General features: G+C 32.2%; 4 protein-coding genes and 1 pseudogene across 6 annotated transcripts; 3 read left to right on the plus strand and 2 right to left on the minus strand.

Moving 5' to 3' along the window:
- The first annotated feature begins 812 nt into the window (after nt 1-812).
- LOC11432794 (CRIB domain-containing protein RIC3) lies at nt 813-2,660 on the plus strand. Its single transcript, XM_003590784.2, has 5 exons — nt 813-1,042; nt 1,299-1,477; nt 1,652-1,752; nt 1,847-1,907; nt 2,122-2,660. Exons 2-5 carry the CDS (start codon nt 1,375-1,377, stop codon nt 2,499-2,501), a joined length of 645 nt encoding a protein of 214 aa, XP_003590832.1. The 5' UTR covers nt 813-1,042; nt 1,299-1,374; the 3' UTR covers nt 2,502-2,660.
- Nucleotides 2,661-3,415: 755 nt separating this feature from the next.
- On the minus strand, nt 3,416-7,838 carry LOC11425626 (glycolipid transfer protein 1-like; annotated as a pseudogene).
- Nucleotides 7,839-7,958: 120 nt separating this feature from the next.
- Nucleotides 7,959-12,051, minus strand: LOC11423138 (glycolipid transfer protein 1). 2 transcript variants are annotated; one of them, XM_003590786.4, is made up of 7 exons: nt 11,876-12,051; nt 11,013-11,142; nt 10,198-10,253; nt 9,710-9,840; nt 8,925-9,060; nt 8,711-8,842; nt 7,959-8,269 (listed from the first exon to the last, which is right to left on the minus strand). In XM_003590786.4, exons 2-7 carry the CDS (start codon nt 11,128-11,130, stop codon nt 8,234-8,236), a joined length of 609 nt encoding a protein of 202 aa, XP_003590834.1. In that variant the 5' UTR covers nt 11,131-11,142; nt 11,876-12,051; the 3' UTR covers nt 7,959-8,233. The 2 variants fall into 2 exon arrangements, with proteins under 2 accessions (XP_003590834.1, XP_039684510.1); XM_039828576.1 differs by having other exon boundaries at nt 11,896-12,048.
- A 634-nt stretch (nt 12,052-12,685) lies between these two features.
- LOC11431211 (probable 60S ribosomal protein L14) lies at nt 12,686-14,067 on the plus strand. Its single transcript, XM_003590787.3, has 5 exons — nt 12,686-12,810; nt 12,893-12,994; nt 13,089-13,218; nt 13,327-13,439; nt 13,771-14,067. Exons 1-5 carry the CDS (start codon nt 12,808-12,810, stop codon nt 13,822-13,824), a joined length of 402 nt encoding a protein of 133 aa, XP_003590835.1. The 5' UTR covers nt 12,686-12,807; the 3' UTR covers nt 13,825-14,067.
- Nucleotides 14,068-17,050: 2,983 nt separating this feature from the next.
- Nucleotides 17,051-19,422, plus strand: LOC11431212 (putative protein phosphatase 2C-like protein 44). 2 transcript variants are annotated; one of them, XM_003590788.4, is made up of 5 exons: nt 17,051-17,738; nt 18,026-18,310; nt 18,463-18,721; nt 18,885-18,994; nt 19,156-19,422. In XM_003590788.4, the coding sequence occupies exons 1-5, from the start codon at nt 17,706-17,708 to the stop codon at nt 19,291-19,293; spliced, it is 825 nt and encodes a 274-aa protein (XP_003590836.1). In that variant the 5' UTR covers nt 17,051-17,705; the 3' UTR covers nt 19,294-19,422. The 2 variants fall into 2 exon arrangements, with proteins under 2 accessions (XP_003590836.1, XP_013468718.1); XM_013613264.3 differs by having other exon boundaries at nt 17,055-17,738; nt 18,873-18,994.
- Nucleotides 19,423-20,068: the final 646 nt, after the last annotated feature.

The raw sequence follows: 20,068 nt of genomic DNA on the forward strand, positions 1-20,068 counted from the left end.
TCACAAACCAATATTTCTACAGAAGTTTTTTCTTCCTACAATGCCCCCTTTATTTTACAGATTTCTACCTCCTGACCAAGAGAGCTTAGAATTTGGTTAAAATCTGAGGCCAACGAGAACTCCTGTTAAAACTAAAAATAGTGCAGAGCCATTTGTTTGAAACTGTTGAGTACTTGAGTTGTTCCCTTGTTGGGACTTGAAGTAATGGCTTGCATGAAATTGGACTCCAAATATGATGCATTACATCTTGTAAAAAAAATGATCCACTGCATAGTCATATACATTTTCATGCCTACGGAAATAGATTCTCTCAATTGAAAAGAAACTTGAGGAAACAATGTGGAGATCAATGGTCAAGATCTCCACTTCCTCGAGTTATTTTCCAATGGAGAGAACGCATATGAATTTTGTGTTCCTATTTTCATCCTATTATATTTTGGCAATTATATTTTAAACAATGAAAACCACCATGAATTAATGCATATTAGTGAGTGGCCAAAAGTTAAAATTTCTATAAATAATTATTCCAGCAAAAAATAACTAAGTGTATTTTATTTATTCACCAAATTGAGAAATGCCATGGAATATGTATTATACATTTGAGAATTGAAAGCGTTATTGTCGCATAATTTATGACTAAAAATAGGTTGCTAATATTAATCACAAATATAACCAAAGAAAATGAAAATTAGATTGCAACATCTATGGATGTCCATTAAAAAAAAAACTTGTTTAGTTACTGGTTTTGATTTGCATGGCCACCGTTAGGGGCTTGTAGATCAAAATCCAGTAAGCTTTCAATTTTGATTTTTGAGATTTTCCTGAAACTCTCCCTCTTTTTGGTTGGTTTGGTTAAGATTCAATTCTCTTTCCAAACCTTTCCAGCCAAGAACTGTCCTATACTTTTCCTCCCATGTTGTCATCAACATTCACATTTTTTCTTTATTCATCATTTTTGTTTGATGCTTAATTTATGGTTTTCAGCTTTGGGAATTAGGCCAACAAATTAGTGCATGGTTCATTCCAACATTTCTTTTTGGAGGTATATTAATTGTCACGTTCATTTTTCTTGTATTATATCATATTTTTCCAATTATTTTGATGATCATAACTTTATGAGATGAAATGATGATTAGTTTAGTTGGTAAATAGGTAATGTGATTGATAATAATGCCGTTCATTTGTTAGCAACGTTGTCATTGTCGTATGCTAGCTTCCAAATTTATGATCATATGTCATCTTATATTATGACCGAAGATCTATTGTATGATTGATATTATTATTTTTTCGACTTTCAGAAAATTGTAGTTGATTTCATTGAAGATTGAAAGTGTCAACACCTTAAAGTGGAAAGTTTATACATAGTATTGCAAAATGAATCAAGGAGGTGGTACATCTGTAAAGATGTCCTCGACCGCGGTGAAAGGCCAAGTGAAAGGTCTCCTTAAAGGACTCAGATACATATCTCAGATGTTTGGTAAGTCTCTATGTCACAAAAAAAATTAAATTAATAAGTCATTTTTTATGGAGAGTCATGTCACCGTGAAAACAAACATGCACTACATATATTTTCAAAACCTTAGTAGTGCTAATGAATTTCAATATATATATCTACACATTAGAAAAAAATTAAAGGATAAGAATTTTCCAGATGAGGATGAAGAACAGGAGATAGAAATTGGGTTCCCAACAGATGTAAAGCATTTGGCACATATTGGATGTGAAGATGAAAAGACAAATAAACCTAGCTGGGTAAAATGTTCATTTTTTTTCTTTCTCCTTCAATAAAATGAACCCCCACACTACTTGATTAATTGTTTATTAAATTAAATGTTAAATTTTGCAGATGACAGAGTTCAAAGAAACACAACAACCTTCAACAGGAGCAAAGACCTCTGAAGGTCAAGGTTTGATTCTTTCATTATTTATAGTCAAAACAATTATGTTAAAAGAAGTTATGGTATTTATATTTAATCCTAGACTAGTGTACAATGTTAAAGAAGTTGCAAAATAGACTTGCCTAACAAGTAACAATAATTTCAACTTTTTTTCATGTTGTTGGTATATAACTATTTTTGACAGAATTTTGTTGAATTCTAATAAATATAACTATGGATGCAGATAACGGTAATAATAGTGACACCAATAGAGTAAAAGGAGACACCAATAGTGTAAAAGGAGAAGGGAAGAGAAACAGCATTCGAAGATCAAGGCCGCGTTCATCAGAGAACCAATCCTCAACGAACTCGTCTCCACCACGAGAGGAAGGAGCATCCACAAAGACAACTCGACGACACCGACAAAGTCGTCAATCCAATGAAGATGAAGAAAACAGCAAGCCCCCAACTACAAAACAATCTCGCAGAAAGGCAAAATCATCGTCGGAGGAAAAGGATAAGGAAACTTCTTCCACAAGAAAGACCTCTAGAACTCGAAAGTCGTCTAAGGCTGATTCCTTAACTGATATCCCCTTCACAGATCCAGGGCCTTCAGCCCAATAGACACCTCTTAAGTGATTAATAGTGCTCTGGCATAAATAATTTCAGTTTTAGAGAGAGATTTCGAGAGCAGGATATATTTTATTCTTCTCTTGTTTATATTGTTATGACATTGTATCATCATCATCTTATCTTACATGGTGTTGTCACTTCAATTTACAACTACTTTTCTTCCATCTCTTTTTCTTTTTTCCATATATATCTTTTAATTTTGAATTATTAACGTTTACTTTCTCCTTTCTTTTTTAATTTGTGTTTTAGAATAATACACTCAAACTAAGGAAGTGTATTTTTGAAGTTTGTTTTCTTCTATAATACCTCATTTTCTTCTATAATACTTTCTCTTTCCAAAGACATAATCAGAATTCTAGAGGGAAGTGGATGAAGTCTGAATTAGGGTTATAAAAAGATAAGAGTGACGCAACCGTCAGCTGGATTCAAGGGTTAGTTATGTCGACCGACAGCTGGATTCAACCGTCCCTTAACAGCATAAGCCCTCATGATGTCTAACACGATGACTTTTGCACACACATGGCTGGTCCAAGCATAAAGCAGCTCAAAACCTTGTTTTAGATCTCCAAAAATAAATAATCTTTTATTAGAAAATAAGCCTCAAAATAAAATTAAAATAAAATATTACAGTATTAGTTAAAATTTTAAGGGCAACGTGTAGCAACTTGCATTTGGTCTAGGGGTGGTATGAATTGTACTCATATTTAGGGTTGACGTATCAAGTGAGTTAGTTAGAAGTATCGCATTAGATAAAAACATGTATTTATTTTTTTTTTTTTTAAGGAAGATAAAAACATGTATGATGTTTGTTTTTAATTTAAGCATCTTGTTTTAGTTTCAATAACTGAATAATCACTTTTCTTGTTTGTATAGATAATCAATATTCTATTAACCACATGCGAATATAGTTCAATAAGTTTGTTTCTTGCCAAACCAAATTGCGTTTATCCCAACATTCCATTCACCAAACAGAAAACAAGTCATTTGTAAGGTAAATGACTATAGGTCATTAATTTTGTTATCATGTCCATTATTTTGGATGCCAATAGAGAAACACAGAGTTTAAGGACTCAAACAAAACAGAGAGTGAGAATGCAAGAGCCATTCCTCAATAGACTTCTGTCCATGAATCCATCCTTTATGAAGCCTTCAATTCATCCAATCCAAATCGAGCCTGTGTCAAAACAACAAACTTTTAAGTTCAAAGTTCCTTTAGAGAAATAAATATCTTCATCATGGAACTGCTATCACTGTGTGCGTGTTGGACTTTTTTTATTTAACAAAATATATATCTCTAAATATGGCTTAACTAAGAACATGATAATGCAGAGTTTCAGGGATTTGGATTCCATGCAGTAAATGCATGACACATTAATTGATCTTGACAGTCTGGTCTCAAATCCAAGATGAACATTGTTCTCAGATGTTTTCATGCAGATGTAATCTGATTCGACTGGTCTCAATTAATGTGTGTAAATCCCTTGTTTTCAAAATGCAAGGAATCCAAGTCCACAGTTCAGTCTCCTTTTTCAGGCCATGTAGATTAATGTCAGCAATCATCGTTAATAAGCTAAAAGAAATTTTACCAGAAACTTGTGATTCTCTTCAAGGAAAGGAGAAAAGCTAGTACAAAATTGCTCAATGTCAGCATTGATATCACCACCTCCATGAATTTCTTCCTATCAGGAGCAAGCATCATCGCTACCTGTAGGTAAAATATTTATGTTACAAAACCATGTTACCATATACTACATGAACACTCATAAAAATAGAAAACAAATCCCTTACAGTGACGGTTGAACTAGCAAGCCAGCCATGCCACTTCTTTAGAGTCTTGTAATAGGAATCAGTACAGGCTTGTGACATTGACCAATCTGCATGCTCAATTAAGTTTCGGAACACTGCCACCAAGAAATCCATAGCTCTGCAGATTTTACATGTCAGAGAAATAAATGTGTCATAAATTAAAATACTAACAAATTATATAAAGGAAACAAATAAGCATTTGCTGAGGCCTCTGACACGAGAAAACAAAATCAGTAAACTACGAATAATTCCGAGCTTCATAAGCTCAACATATATTGAAGAAAAATAAAAAGCTTTATAATTGATGCTACTGAAAGAATCCACCATTGAGCTGAAAGATTATAAAGTATTATAAATCTTCCCTAACACACCTTGAAAAAGTGACTCATTTAGAACAAATAGAAATAATATAAATTATCCACGCATAGTAAACATTCTTGCATGTATGCACACATTACTGTTCTTTATAGAATCTCTATTCATTATGTCAAGTATCATGTTGCATTTTAACTGTTCATTTACTCATGCAAAACAAACTCTACTTGGAACATCACAATGTCAAGAAAGAGTTTTCTATGATAACAGATTCGAGAACACCATACCAGTAGTAATTAAAGTTAAGCAGTAATTGTTTGGCATTCATTACCTTGTAAGCCAGAGAAGTCCGGTGGTACAACTGGATGATGCCTTGGCAGTTTTAGTTTCAACTTCTACTTGTACCAAACTATACAGGCAGTTGAATTTGGCTGGATTAGATAAATATTTGGATTCCAATCTCTGCGGTGAAAGTCAAAATAGTATAGAGTAAGAATATGTGGCATCTGAATTGTTGAATCCAATACAAATTATGTTTTTTTTCGATAAAAAATATATGTTTGGTACATATAATTTGCCAATAGTTGTACAAAATGTAGTACAGTGTAATTATATATATGCAAGCCAACTAAACAGGAATTTGAAAAATGAATCTACACCCAGTTTACACTTCAAGGTATAGTATAGCCATATAACCATGGTATGTCATCTTAAGGAAAACAAAATACTACACTGATCTAAAGCTGCAAGCAATCATATGACATATATATACGGGATGAAAAACACAAGATAAAAACAGGTGATAAAACATACCGATATATTACCACCTATGTCAGATTTGACAATGGCCATAGCAGCTCAAAACTTATCTGCCATAAGAATAACACCAGTTCAGTCAACAATGATACAAGTGATCATATTATGGCACATTTGACACAGACCAAGCATCAAATTGTAACACAATGATTTGCAATCTATCATGTTTTACATGTTTAAGTTGTAGAGTTTAGATTGTAATGAACTACTTTTACAGATTAAAAGATATGTCTGTGCATGTTTTTGATAGAGATGGGTTCAAGATCCTCTTGTTTTCTATTCCTTTTCCTCTTAATGAAATATTTCCTTAAAAAAATGATTTCGAAACTTAAATAACCAAGAAACAGGTTAAAAACAGTCTACAAAACGTTCACATGCTGCTAAGGGGTAAAAAGGGAAGACGCTATAAATGCAGAGATATTGTATAAATTCCACAGTATAATTAAAGAACCAAATTTATACTTTAAAATATGACGTGCAATCATCGGAGTGGCCTTATATTAAACATGCTAGTATGTGTCGAATATAAGGAGGAGTAAGGTAAAGAAGTAGGCTCAATAAAGATACAGCGGTCTTTTAAGCTGCAGATAGTGGCTATTTAGGTTACAGGCTTCAATGCTGCATAGACTTGAATTGATTTGGAATAATAGATTAAATTTATGGTAGTTATAGTTTTGTTTAATACGCATTTGATTATTCAAACGGGCCATTCTATACTCCCCTCACAAAATAAAACACATCAAGATGTCAAATAATCAAGTTTTCCTTTCATTATCCTCGTCTTGCAACAATAACATATCAAAGGACGTAGAGTAATGACCTATAACAGGAAGTATATGCTTGCAAACATCCAAGAAAGGCTGTGACAGAATTTCTCCCTGTTCAGACTTTATATGCTTCATTCCTTCCAATGTAGGAGCGAAAACGGTCCCTTCCATTTTTGTATTTTGCTGCAGATGACACATCCATAACTCAATAAACATACAAATAAAAGTTCAACAGACCAAGGGCCTGTTTCGATTGGCTTATTTGTGCTTTATTTACTGACATAAGTTTTGTCGATTTTCATAAGCTTCAAACTTATTTACATAAGTTCTTTAATCTAGCTTATAAAAACAACTTAGAGCATGTACAAAAAGAATTTAACATCATTATATCCTTAGCTATAAAAATATCTTATTCAAGCTTATACATAAGCGCTTATCATGATAAACACTTGTGCTATAAACTGCAAATAAGTTGTTTATCCAAACTGGCCCCAAATCAACATAAAGCCACTCCTATCACCCTACACATATATATTATATATTCCTTTCTTTTTGACTAGATGATAAATTTCGTAATATAAATTCGATAATAAAAACACAGATCTTTCAAAATATCCTAGTAAAAGGATAGATACAAAAGAAGCAATTTTATCTTAAAATATCCTAACAAAGCATCAAAATCTAAAAATTAAGCCAGTGAGAAGCAATTTTACATAATGCTTATAGCTAAGTATACATAATAACTTGCATCTGATCATCACAATTTATTTTCCTTACATAATTGAACTCTAGTTTAGTGCCCATCACCAATGGAAATCAAAGAACACACACAGAATTGAGCTGCTTATTTTAAAATAAATTAAAAATCAAAACTTTACTGGGAAAAAAAAAAATCAAAATGAAGTTCAATTGCATGCCCATGTACTAATTTTTCAAAATTTCACAACTTTCCAATGCAACAAACTTTGATCCATTAATTAAATAATTAGAATTGAACAATTGAATTTCTTGTTAAACAAAACAAAATTGCAAGTGATAACGGCTTACATGTGAAACAAAGTTGAAGAATGAAGAAAATGAAGTCATAACGGCTTCTTTGATCCACTTGTTCTTTTTCATTAAGTTTACATTGTCGGTTGACCAAAAAAAATTACATTGTTGGTAATCAGTTAGATAAGTTAGACATGAGGTTAAAATAAAAATTGTGATTATTGATTTTTTTTTTCTATACATAAAATGCTTACAACATTTGTTTAATAGAAGACGCGGTTGCTCTGGCAAAAAAAATGAATCTTTTTAGTTGATAAATTATTTCGTCACAAATATCATTAAACGATATCATAGTATTAGTTAAAAATTTAAGAGCTATGTGAAACAAAATGAATTTGGTCTACGGGTGGTGTGAATTGTTCTCATATTTTGGGTTGACGTGCCAAGTGTGTTAGTTAGAAGTATCAGAACTGCCTTTTAAGGCAATTTTGGTTTGGTTGAAAATAAAACCTACGACATCAAGTTTACACACCCTTCTTGTCCTGGCAAACGAAATTACAGTTTACAGTTTACACATCCCATCAAGTCTGTTTTTTTCTCCCTTAAAAATAAAGTCTTTTTTTTTTTTCTTTTCTAGCTAGAGTTCAGTTAGTGTCTTAATGCTCAGTTGTAAACAACAGTCATGTTCTTTCAAAAACTGAATAATCACTCTTCTTGCTTTTATTGATAAAGCTGAAAATAATCACTCTTCTTGTTTGTATAGATAATCAATATTTATATTAACCGCATGCGAATATAGTTCAATAAGTTTGTTTCTTGCCAAACCAAATTGCGTTTATCCCAACATTCCATTCACCAAACAAAAAACAAGTCATTTGTAAGGTAAATGACTATAGGTCATTAATTTTGTTATCATGTCCATTATTTTGGATGCCAATAGAGAAACACAGAGTTTAAGGACTCAAACAAAACAGAGAGTGAGAATGCAAGAGCCATTCCTCAATAGACTTCTGTCCATGAATCCATCCTTCATGAAGCCTTCATATCATCCAATCCAAATCGAGCCTGTGCCAAAACAACAAGCTTTTAAGTTCAAAGATCCTTTAAGAAATTAATATTTTTATCATGGAGCTGCAATCACTGTGTGTGTGTGTGTGTGTTTGTGTATTGGTCTTTTTTTATTTAACAAAATATATATATATTTCTAAATATGGCTTAACTAAGAACACGATAATGCAGAGTTTCAGGGATTTGGATTCCGTGCAGTAAATGCATGACACATTAATTGATCTTGGCAGTCCAATCTCAAATCCAAGATGAACATTGTTCCCAGATGATTTCATGCAGATGTAATCTGATTCGACTGATCTCAATTAATGTGTGTAAATCCCTTGTTTTCAAAATGCAGGGAATCCAAAGTCCACAGTTCAGTCTCCTTTTTCAGGCCTTGTAGATTAATGTCAGCAATCATCATTAATACGCTAAAAGAACTAAAACAAAAATTACCAGAAACTTGTGATTCTCTTCAAGGAAAGGAGAAAAGCTAGTACAAAATTGCTCAATGTCAGCATTGATATCACCACCTCCCTGTATCACCTCCATGAATTTCTTCCTATCAGGAGCAAGCTTCATCGCTACCTGTAGGTAAACTATTTGTTACAAAACCATGTTACCATATACTACATGAACACTCCTGAAAAATAGAAAACAAATCCATTACAGTGAAACTTGAACTAGCAAGCCAGCCATGCCACTTCTTTAGAGTCTTGTTATAGGAATCAGTACAGGCTTGTGACATTGACCAATCCGCATGCTCAATTAAGTTTCGGAACAGTGCCACCAAGAAATCCATTGCTCTGAAGATTTTACATGTCAGAAATAAATGTATCATAAATTAAAATACTAACAAATTACATAAAGGAAACAAATAAGCATTTGCTGAGGCCTCTGACCATGGGAAAACAAAATTAGTAAACTACGAATAATTCCGAGCTACAAAACCTCAACATAAATTGAAGAAAAATAAAAAGCTTTATAATTGAAGCTACTGAAAAGATCCACCATTGAGCTGAAAGATAATAAAAATATTATAAATCTTCCCTAACACACCTTGAAAAAGTGACTCAATTAGAACAAATAGAAATAATATAAATCATCCACGCATAGTAAACATTCTTGCATGTATGCACACATTACTGTTCTTTATAGAATCTCTATTCATTATGTCCAGTATAATATTGCATTTTTGGTCCCAAATTATGGAAAGCACGTGCATTGACATAACTTATATTATCAGATTTCTAGCTAAAATAATCCTTTCGGAATCTTATGCATATATTGGCATCCTTTTTTTCCTGATCTTTATTTTGACTGTTCATTTACTCATGCAAAACAAACTCTACTTGGAACATCACAATGTCAAGAAAGTTTTCTATAATAATAGATTTGTGAACACCATAACAGTAGGAATTATAAGTTAAGCAGTAATTGTTTGGCATTCATTACCTTGTAAGCCAGAGAAGTCCATTGGTACAACTGGATGATGCCTTGGCAGTTTTAGTTTCAACTTCTATTTGTACCAAACTATACAGGCAGTTGAATTTGGTTGGATTAGATAAATATTTGGATTCCAATCTCTGCGGTGAAAGTCAAAATAGTGTAGAGTAAGAATATGTGGCATCTGAATTGTTGAATCCAATACAATTTAAGTTTTTTTTTCGATAAAAAATATAAGTTTGGTACATACGATTTGCCAAAAGTTCTATAAAATGTAGTACAGCGTAATTATATATATATATACAAGCCAATTAAATATGAATTTGAAAAATGAATCTACACCCAGCATACACTTCAAGGTATAGTATAGCCATATAACCATGGTATGTCATCTTAAGGAAAACAAAAATACTACATTGATCTAAAGCTGCAAGCAATCATATGAGATATATATACGGGATGAAAAACACAAGATAAAAACAGGTGACAAAACATACCGATATATTACCACCTATGTCAGATTTGACAAGGGTCATAGCAGCTCCAAACTTATCTGCCATAAGAATAACACCAGATCAGTCAACAATGATACAAGTAGTCATATTATGGCACATTTGAGACAGACCAGGCATCAAATTGTAACAAAATGATTTGCAATCTATCATGTTTTACATATTTAAGTTGTAGAGTTTAGATTGTAATCAACTACTTTTACAGATTAAAAGATATGTTTGTGTATGTTTTTGATAGAGATGGGTCCAAGATCCTCCTGTCTTCTATTCCTTTTCCTCTTAATGAAATATTTCCTTAAAATTAAAATGATTTAGAAACTTGAATAACCAAGAGACAGGTTAAAAACAGTCTACAAAATGTTCACATATTGCTAAGGGGTAAAAAGCGCAGACGCCACAAATGCAGTGATATTGCATAAACAGTTCCACAGTATAATTAAAGAAACAAATTTATACATTAAAACATGCCATACAATCATCGGAGTTACCTTGCAATAAACATGCTAGAATGTGTCGAATAAAAGGAGGAGTAAGGTAAAGAAGTAGGCTCGATAAAGATACAAAGGTCTTTTAAGCTGCAGATAGTGGCTATTTAGGTTACAGGCTTCAATGCTACTTGAATTGATTTGGAATATTAGATTCAATTTATGGTAGCTATAGTATTGTTTAATATACATTTGATTATTCAAACGGGCCATTCTATATTCCCCTCACAAAATAAAACATGTCAAATAAACAAGTTTTCCTTTCACTATCCTCGTCTTACAACAATAACAAATCAAAGGACATAGAGCAATTACCTATAACAGGAAGTATATGCTTGCACACATCCAAGAAAGGCTGTGACAGAATTTCTCCCTGTTCAGACTTTACATGCTTTATTCCTTCCAATGTAGCAGCGAAAACAGTCCCTTCCATTTTTGTGTTTTGCTGCACATGACACATGCATAACTCAATAAACAAACAAGTAAAATTTAACAGACCAAGGGCTGTTTCGATTGGCTTATTTGTGCCTGTTGACTGACATAAGTTTTGTCAATTTTCATAAGCTTTTTCAAACGTATTTTCATAAGCTCTTCAATCTAGCTTATAAAAACAACTTAGAGCATATACAAAAAGAATTTAGCGTCATTATATCCTTTGCCATAAAAATAGCTTAATCAAGATTATAAAGCGCATATCATGATAAACACTTGTGCTTTAAGCTGCGAATAAGCTGTTTATCCAAACAGGCCCAAAATCAACCTATCACCCTACACATATATAAGATATATTCCTTTCTTTTTGACTAGATAATAAATTTCGTAATATAAAATGGATAATAAAAACACAGATCTTTCATAAAAGGCAGGAATGATGAAAGGTAAATAGCATGTACAGTACTAAAAGGATAGATACAGAAGAAGCCATTTTATCTTAAAATATCCTAACAGTGCATGAAAATCTTAAAATTAAGTCAATGAATAGTCTCCATTTTACATAAAGCTTATAGCTGATCATCACCCTTACATAATTGAACTCTAGTTTTGTGCCCATAATGAAATGCAAATGAGTTGAATTGCATGGCCATGAAGTAATTATCGAAAATTTGAGGACTTTTGAATGTTAGAAACATTGATCCATTAAGTAAAGAATTAGAATTGAAGAATTGAGAAAGGCTTACATGTGAAACAAAGTTGAAGAATGAAGAACAGCGATGATCTGTGACTGACAACAACAATCGCAGGCGCAAATCAGTATTTTAACTTAAATAACGTAATTTCGTTTTTTTGGTTGATTGTTTTATTCACGTACGTACGTTTTCAGATCTGCAAAGTGAGTGATTCCCACGACGGCACTACGAAGAAATGAGTCCACTTATTCTTTTTTAATTGGAAAAAAAAATTAAAAAATTATTAATATTTACAGTGTCGGTTATCAGTTAGATAAGTTATTAGACATGAGGTTAAAATAAAAATTGTCATTATTAGACATTTTATTTATAAGAAGATGTGGTTACTCTCGCAAAAGAATCATTTGTTTGTCTCTATAAACAAACTTGAATTGTCTAATTGTAGTAGGTTGAGGATGGTGGGTCTTAAGCGTAAGTTAATATCGTGTCCATCATAATATTTTTGGTATCAATTTGAGGAGAATGTGCCTTATGTCTCAACATAATATGAGATCCTTCCTTCAATTACGAAATCCACTCAGAATGACCAAATTCTCCTAGGGTAATATCACTAATAATGCTATGAAACAATTGAGTGACCAAACATCTTAGCATTTGATTTCAAGAGAAAGTTTTTAGAATACAAAATACTCACTCTTCTAACATTTTATTTTTAAAATATTTTAAAATTTAATTTGAAAAATGTTAGAATACAATGCAACTAAAAAAGAAGATGAACTCATCACTCATTAACACAAGTAAAGAGGAGGAGGAAATAGTAGAAAATTTCGAAAACAAATATGAATTTTGTTGTTTTGGGCCCATACCCGAAGATAGGCCCATTCCAATGCCCCTCTTTATAAAACATCACAAAAACCCTAATTTTGATAAACACTCTTCCAACCTTAGTTTCAGCTGCGAGCGAGTGCCTCAGAAAATCGAAAATGGTGAATCACATTTCTCTGTTCATCTTTGTTTCAATTCCATTTCTTAATCTTTCTATAATCTTACTGTGTGTTCTTTGTTCAGCCGTTCAAGAGGTTTGTTGAGATCGGAAGAGTTGCACTTGTCAACTATGGCCCAGATTATGGCAAGCTCGTTGTCATCGTTGATGTTATCGACCAAACTAGGGTAACCCATTTTCAAATTTCGAAGCTTTTTCTATTTTCAACCAACCCCATTTGCTTAATTTCTTAAAAATGTTTGTGATTTGTTTGTTTTGCAGGCTCTTGTTGATGCACCTGACATGGAGAGAGTCCCAATCAATTTCAAGAGGCTTTCTCTAACTGATATCAAGATTGATATCAAGAGGGTTCCTAAGAAGAAGGATCTCGTCAAAGCCATGGAAGCTGCAGGTAGATTTTCTACTAACCTATCTATATATTTAATTTTGTTTTTATTTTTATTTTTGTTTTAAATTGGATTTGTTTTTTGTGGTAATTGGTTTTGTTTGAACTTGATAGATGTGAAGAACAAGTGGGAGAAGAGCTCCTGGGGAAGGAAATTGATTGTTAAGAAGAGGAGGGCTGCCCTTAACGATTTTGATAGGTTCAAGATTATGTTGGCAAAGATTAAGGTATAATTTTAAATTGTGTTTTTGTTTAGTGTTGTCAAGTGATTTATAGTTAGGGACCTGTTTTGGATAGACAACTTAATTGCAGCTTATAGTTTAAGTGGCTATTATAGAAGCTGGTGTGAAAAATGCTTTTAAGGTAGACCCTGTTTTGTATAAATAATTTCATTTGTAGATTATAGTGTAAATGGGCTTAATATTATGGATGAGCTGTTACTGTTGCACAAGATAAAATGAATTCAAATTGTTTGATTCTGTTTTTCAAATTGTGTCTAGGTTGCATTCATTCTGATTCTGATGTAGTATTGATGTTCTTAAATTTCAATTTGTGCAGAGGGCTGGTGTTGTTAGGCAAGAACTTGCTAAGCTGAGGAAGACCGCAGCTTAGGCATTCCTTCATGATACAATTTTCAAATTTTGTTGTTGATTTCCTTCTATTTAGTACAACTTGGATGTTTGAGTGTTTTTTATCACCAAGACAGTTAGTTAAATGTTTGATCCTAAGATATTTGTGTTACGAGATTTATGTTGGTACTCAGTTTTCCATTTTTGCTTTTGATTGCATATTTTTTAATGTCGGTCTTTTGATAATATATAATCAAGCAAGCAAGAGCTAGAGGTTTTATTGTTATTAGGTTTGCTTATTTTTTAATGTTGGTTCTGTTCTTGTTTATAATCTGTTGGTAGTTTAAATGGCAACTTCATTTAGCTTAGATACAATTCCAATCCATGACATGGTACTATACCGATACAAATGCTTACTCAAGTTCTCCAACATTTGTTAGCAGAGGAAGAAGAGGGTGTGACTTTTTATTTAATTGTTTTTTGATCACTCCAAGTCTAGGACAATTCAGCATATTCATTTGCCTGGAAGTTGTATGTTTTGTCGTAATAGTCTTGCAACTTTTGTATTGTTTTATGTTTGATAACAAGTAGTAGATATATCTAGCTACTCCCTGTAATATTGTAGAAATGGCCAAAGAAATGATGATTCCTATGACATGAGCATAGTTGATATTCGTATGAAGTGCAGCACTACACTGCAACGATGTTGAACTGTTATGCAATGCTGTGTTATGATTTAAACTTACATTAGATTCAATGTGGTGTCTACCCAGGGCATCCATAACGTTATAAACAATTAATCAAGTTAATTATTGAATATCTACAAACATACTTCCAAAGATAATTATACATGATGTTTTAGTGTAGAGTAAGAATTGTACATGATGTTTAGTGCAGAGTAAGAACTTAGCGTGCTCAATATTAGATCCAATCAAAATGCGGAATAGGATAGGATTGTTTCAACCTACCTGCATAATGTCAATTTTTGAGAGTGCTTAATGTCAATTTTGTAACCATACTATCTTGGTATATCACCTGCAAAATTAAGGTTCATAATTTGACTAGTTGGTTTGTTCATAAAATAATTCTCCACTCACCCGTTTTCAGTTTAATTATTATTTGTTGTTAATATTGCAGTTATGATTACTGTAGTCATCATCAACATTCCCTAGAGGAGGAACTAACACACCCTCCTTTTAACTGTACAGTTGAAGTATCCACCAGTAACTTGTATGTTTAGTCCATGCTCCAGTATAGGCGACATGCCAATAAGTGAACTTAGGTATATTCATTCATGTAGTTTTCATTTGCATGTTCACGATGTTTCAATCGTCCATGGTTGTGAACATTTTGGATGTGCATATTCACAGAGAAAAGTTAAAGTTAAGGTTCTTTTTTAAAGTTTCCAATTCAAGTTAAGCTTTAAATGATGGCTTGTGGGAAGGGTCGATTACTACTAGTTGCCAGGTTTCCTAATCTCGTTGGAAACTCCCTCCGAATGGTTTCTTAAAATGTAATGTGAATGTTGATTTTTCCATCTACTTCTACTGGTTTGGATATGTGTCGTGGGGACTCAAATGAGGCTTTTGTTGCTTCAAAGATTGAGAGAGGGGAAAACATGTGTCTTTTGAAAGCTCTTGAGTGTTTGTGAGCTAGTAATAGAGAAGAACATTACGACAATAGAGAAGATAAAGAGCAACATCCCAGTGGAGCCGTACTGTTACAAGTCTTTTTCCGATGGATTGTCCTTCACCTCATCCAGCAACTTCGTTAGCATGTATCTACCTATCTCGATAGCTAGTATTGATATCAATATATGCATGTATCCAGCAACTCATTGTGTTATCTTTATTTTAACTTTTTAATAAATGAAACTTATTACTGTAAAAATGAAAAATAACAAGTATTTTTATCCCTATTTACAAGTTACTATATGATACTCCTATTTATATGATCTAGCTTGTATTTTAAACAAATCTTATTTCCATTCCTTAAAAAAAAAGATATCTTATTTCCATTTGACAACATTTTAGCGTAAGTTTTATTCGGAATCTAACAAATAGTGTTGCCCATAAACTTGTTAGAGAAGCTCTATCCATAACTAATCATCATTCTAATCTTTTTGTATTATTGATGAATCAATGAATGAAAGACCTTGAGCCTCAATTTAAAAAAGTAAAATAAAGGACAAAGGTGGTATCTAATTACTCCTAGTCTATCAAATACAAACACATCTTAGATTAGATGTGTCACAATGTCAGATACACATTACAATACCGATACATATGATTACTTTAAATTATATGATTTTTTTTTAATTATCCATGTTACTGTCATGTCCATGTTTGTATATGTCATTCATAGCTTCCCGTCTATGTTAGTTTTTTTTATTTTACAAACCCCGTTGACTTCTGAATGGCTAAAAAAACCGCACGACCATTAAATACTTTCTAATTTTCATGGCAACGTAGATTGAACTAGCAGCAATCCTCAGTAGCTTCTGTTTTACACATTCAAAATGTTTAATGTATTTGCATAAAAATAAAAATCAAATATGCAAATTGTCTCGAATTAAATCGCCCACGAATATATCATATATGTATAAAAAAATATATAATCAAGAAGAAAACCACGCTTACACAAGTCCCTCATCTTCCGAAATTGAGATGTACCAATAGTTTTGCAATGGAATACAATGATCATTTTATACTCTACCAAATCAAAAAAGTATTATGAAATTAGTTATATGATATAGTATAATAATATTTTTAATTGGATGATAGTGTTGATCTATTCTGCGTATAATATATGTCATTTTTCTTTTCCAATCAAGTAGTTTAGTGATTAAAAGTTTAACATAAAAAAAAATAAACAAGGTGTTCAAAGTTTGACATATAACATTTATTATATATATTTATGCATTGTTCATATAAACTGAATTAACCTCTATGTATGCCTATTAATTAAACTAAAAGTAAACTAATGTATTGACACCAAATTAATAATACTCCATTTAAAGTTAAAAGAATGCGTTCAACACTGTGAAGCGTAACCAAAAAGCCGTGAATATTTATGTGCCATTTGTCATTTCTCCAGCATCTTTTTATGTCCTCTGCCGTTCACAATTATTTATTTATTCTTCTATTGTTCCCATTTTCAACTTTTTTTGTACATGAATCAAAGTTATAAATCTTTGTAGAGTATCAAGAACAGATATGAGTATATTAGAGTAAGAAACAAGTTCATATTAATTAAAAATAATAATAATAAACTACACCCTAGGGACCGAGTCATCTCCCAATAGTTGACACTAACTTACAAACTTAAGAATACCCCATAAAATCCGTCAAAGAAAAAGAATAACCCTTAAAAGGGGGAAAGAATGATCATACAAATTGATTGGAGTAATAATTTACCTCAGATCATATGCAATAATTAAACCTACATCATGGATTGGACCAAAATCCACCTCAGATCATGTTGTGTGTGTCATGCTGCCATTAAAAAAGAAAAAAAGAAAAAAAACTGTGTGTCTCATGCCAACCTTGTGCAAATAAGTAGAGCTTGACCTTAACTTGTTATTCAAAGTCCTCTTAGCTGAAATGGTTAATTCAATTTAGTAGCTTGGGAATTCCCAAGGGTATATCTATCTTTGAGTCTAAGTTTTTCTTTTTGGAACAATATTATTCTAGATTTTGCATGTGCCCATTAAACCAACCTTGTAGCCAGCGCCAAGGGAGAAGAAAAAAAGGCCAATCCATTTTTTACTCAACAGCTATATATATATATATTACCAAAAACCAAATGAATTGAGTTCTGTCTTATTTTCTATCTAGGATACTTGTTTTACTAACTTTTCTAGTCAACTTCTGCAAATATAAGTTAATTTTCCCTTCATGTTTTGATCAAACAATATTGAACAATATGAGAATCAGACATCTTCATCTCAAGCTCAAGGTAAGTCAATGTCCTCTCTCCATTATTTCCATATTACATTACATTACATTGAGCTTCTATTTAGCGTTTGTTTATTTGAGTTTATCTAGTGGCTATTTGAGAGAGGTTATGACACATCCATAAACTCTTTAGACACTATAGATCAATGGTGTGTGTTTAGTGTCCAACATGTGTCAGTACATGTAGTTACTTCAATTACTTTTATTTTCTTAAATTATTACTACGTATCAGTGTCGTGTTTGGTGTCTGTGTTAGTGTGGAGCTAATCTAACTACTGATTTGGACAGGCATTTAGGTTGAGAAGGTTTCTGCTAAGATTTCTAGGAAGGAAGAGAAGGCTCATGCCAGCAAAGAAGCCTTCATGGATGACACCAGTAACACATGGTTATCAAGTGGTGGAGCATCATATGATCAAAGATGGTTCTGATTACTCAGATTTTGATTCAGTTGTGGTACAGAGAGAGCAAATGGATCAAACAGAATTGTGGTATTTTGGAATCTTTGATCCACTAGTTGGAGACAAGGTTACCAAGTACATGCAATCCTATTTCTTTGCTAAGAAGCTTCAAGAGGTACTTTGAGTAAACATCATTTTTATTAGCTCATTAAGTAGATGGTATTGCTAAAAATGCTTTCTTTTTTCAAACTATGCTTCCTTTAAATATTGGTCACTTTATTATGAAAGATTCTTTTTTTAAATGCATCATAATGTATTGCTTCTTAGGCTCAAATATGGAGAAAAAGCAAAGAAATGATGAAGAGAGCTTATCTAGGTGTAAGGGCAAAGATGAGAGAAGAACATAGATATGAAGAGACATGTAGAATGGGTTCAGCATCTGTTATGGTAATCAATGGAGAAAAACTTGTAATAGCTAATATAGGCAATTACAGAGTTGTTGTGTGTAAAGATGGAATGGCTCACCAGAAAACTGACACATACCAACAATCAGCCAAAAGACATTGGTCTCGCAGAATATTTTCAGGTATCCAATATTAAAAATGTGTTTGGCTTTATTAGAACTTGGAATAAAATGTTCACATATGTTAAAGAAAACAAACCGTAATATATTTTGTCACTGTTTCTTTTGTTCATCAATAAATGGACTCATATTTTGTTCATTTATCTCATACTAGCATATGAATCAGGAAATGCAGTAGCTAACAGGCAATCTAGCAGCTCAGAACTTGTCATCAGAAGTGAAAGTATTGATTCTGATACTGAATTTTTGATACTAGCAAGCAATGGCATATGGGAGGTAAGATAGATCACTATTAATAGTAGAATTCTTTTTTGGTTCCATCCACACTCTCAAATATAACATCCATATTTCTTTATTTAAATATTAAACAAAAGGAAAATATCATTTTTCATAGTAATAATTCTTTGAAGTAAATGAATCTTCAAATATATGTGTAGGTGATGAAGAATCAAGAAGCTGTGAATCTAATAAGTCACATAGAGGATCCACAAGAAGCAGCTGAATGCTTAGCAAATGAAGCTTTAAATAGAATGAGCAAAAGCAATATCTCATGCTTAATCATTCGTTTTGACTGAAGCTTCACCATATTCACTCCTAAATTCCTAATAGTAATAGCCAAAAGGATGTATCCTATAGACTGAAAACTTTGTGTGCCAAATTGCTCCTTACATCATTGACCCTTTATTACATCACTATTGATCATAGATACTCATGCCACTTATTTACATTGCATCATTAAACATTTTCAATAGACTTCAACTATTTTAGAACAGAAAAAATAGCTACAATGGAATATTTTGAAATACCAAGCATATTTAAGAAAAATAAAAAAATACAAGTTCATATTAGCACGGTTTATGTGCTACATGTTTTTGAGATGTTTTTATGTTACCAACTTTTTCATTTTCTAAAGGCTTAAATGTGTGTTTAGTCCCTACACTTTCGCCCAGTTTTGGCATTGGTCCCTGCGCTTTTTTTTGTTTGGTATTGGTCCCTGCACTTTCTAAAACTTTTGGCTTTAGTCCTTCCGTTAACTTTCCGTTTAAAAAAAAAAAAACAAAACTAACGGTGTGCCACGTGGCCCAATCATGACACGCCACGTGGCACACTAAAAAACAAAAAAAATCAATTTTTAATTATTATTTTATTCATTATTTTTTTACTTAAAAATATCATTAGTCCCTGCACTTTTAACATTTTTTTATATTAGTCCCTGCACTTTGGTATTAGTCCTTGAACTTTTTTAAAAAAAATAAATAAATACTTTCAATGAAATTATTATGTTTTAATTATTGTTTTGTTCATTATTTTTATTGAGAATAATCATAAAAAAATAAAATAAAATAAATC

The sequence above is a fragment of the Medicago truncatula genome, chromosome 1, assembly GCF_003473485.1.
Source record: "Medicago truncatula cultivar Jemalong A17 chromosome 1, MtrunA17r5.0-ANR, whole genome shotgun sequence".
Lineage (NCBI taxonomy): Eukaryota > Viridiplantae > Streptophyta > Magnoliopsida > Fabales > Fabaceae > Medicago > Medicago truncatula.

Bases quoted from the DNA above. Each gene is read 5' to 3' on its own strand.
- LOC11431212 (XM_013613264.3), top strand. From the start codon at position 17,706: ATGAGAATCAGACATCTTCATCTCAAGCTCAAG. The intron at 18,311-18,462 runs GTACTTTGAGTA...ATTGCTTCTTAG, and splicing joins TTGCTAAGAAGCTTCAAGAG to GCTCAAATATGGAGAAAAAG. The intron at 18,722-18,872 runs GTATCCAATATT...ATCTCATACTAG, and splicing joins GTCTCGCAGAATATTTTCAG to CATATGAATCAGGAAATGCA.
- LOC11431211 (XM_003590787.3), top strand. The intron at 13,219-13,326 runs GTAGATTTTCTA...TGAACTTGATAG, and splicing joins CAAAGCCATGGAAGCTGCAG to ATGTGAAGAACAAGTGGGAG. The intron at 13,440-13,770 runs GTATAATTTTAA...CAATTTGTGCAG, and splicing joins TTATGTTGGCAAAGATTAAG to AGGGCTGGTGTTGTTAGGCA.
- LOC11432794 (XM_003590784.2), top strand. From the start codon at position 1,375: ATGAATCAAGGAGGTGGTACATCTGTAAAGATGTCCTCGACCGCGGTG. The intron at 1,478-1,651 runs GTAAGTCTCTAT...AGAATTTTCCAG, and splicing joins ATACATATCTCAGATGTTTG to ATGAGGATGAAGAACAGGAG. The intron at 1,753-1,846 runs GTAAAATGTTCA...TAAATTTTGCAG, and splicing joins AGACAAATAAACCTAGCTGG to ATGACAGAGTTCAAAGAAAC.
- LOC11423138 (XM_003590786.4), bottom strand. From the start codon at position 11,130: ATGGAAGGGACTGTTTTCGCTGCTACATTGGAAGGAATAAAGCATGTA. The intron at 10,254-11,012 runs GTAATTGCTCTA...TTCTTATGGCAG, and splicing joins GCATATACTTCCTGTTATAG to ATAAGTTTGGAGCTGCTATG. The intron at 8,843-8,924 runs GTAATGGATTTG...GTTTACCTACAG, and splicing joins TTGCTAGTTCAAGTTTCACT to GTAGCGATGAAGCTTGCTCC.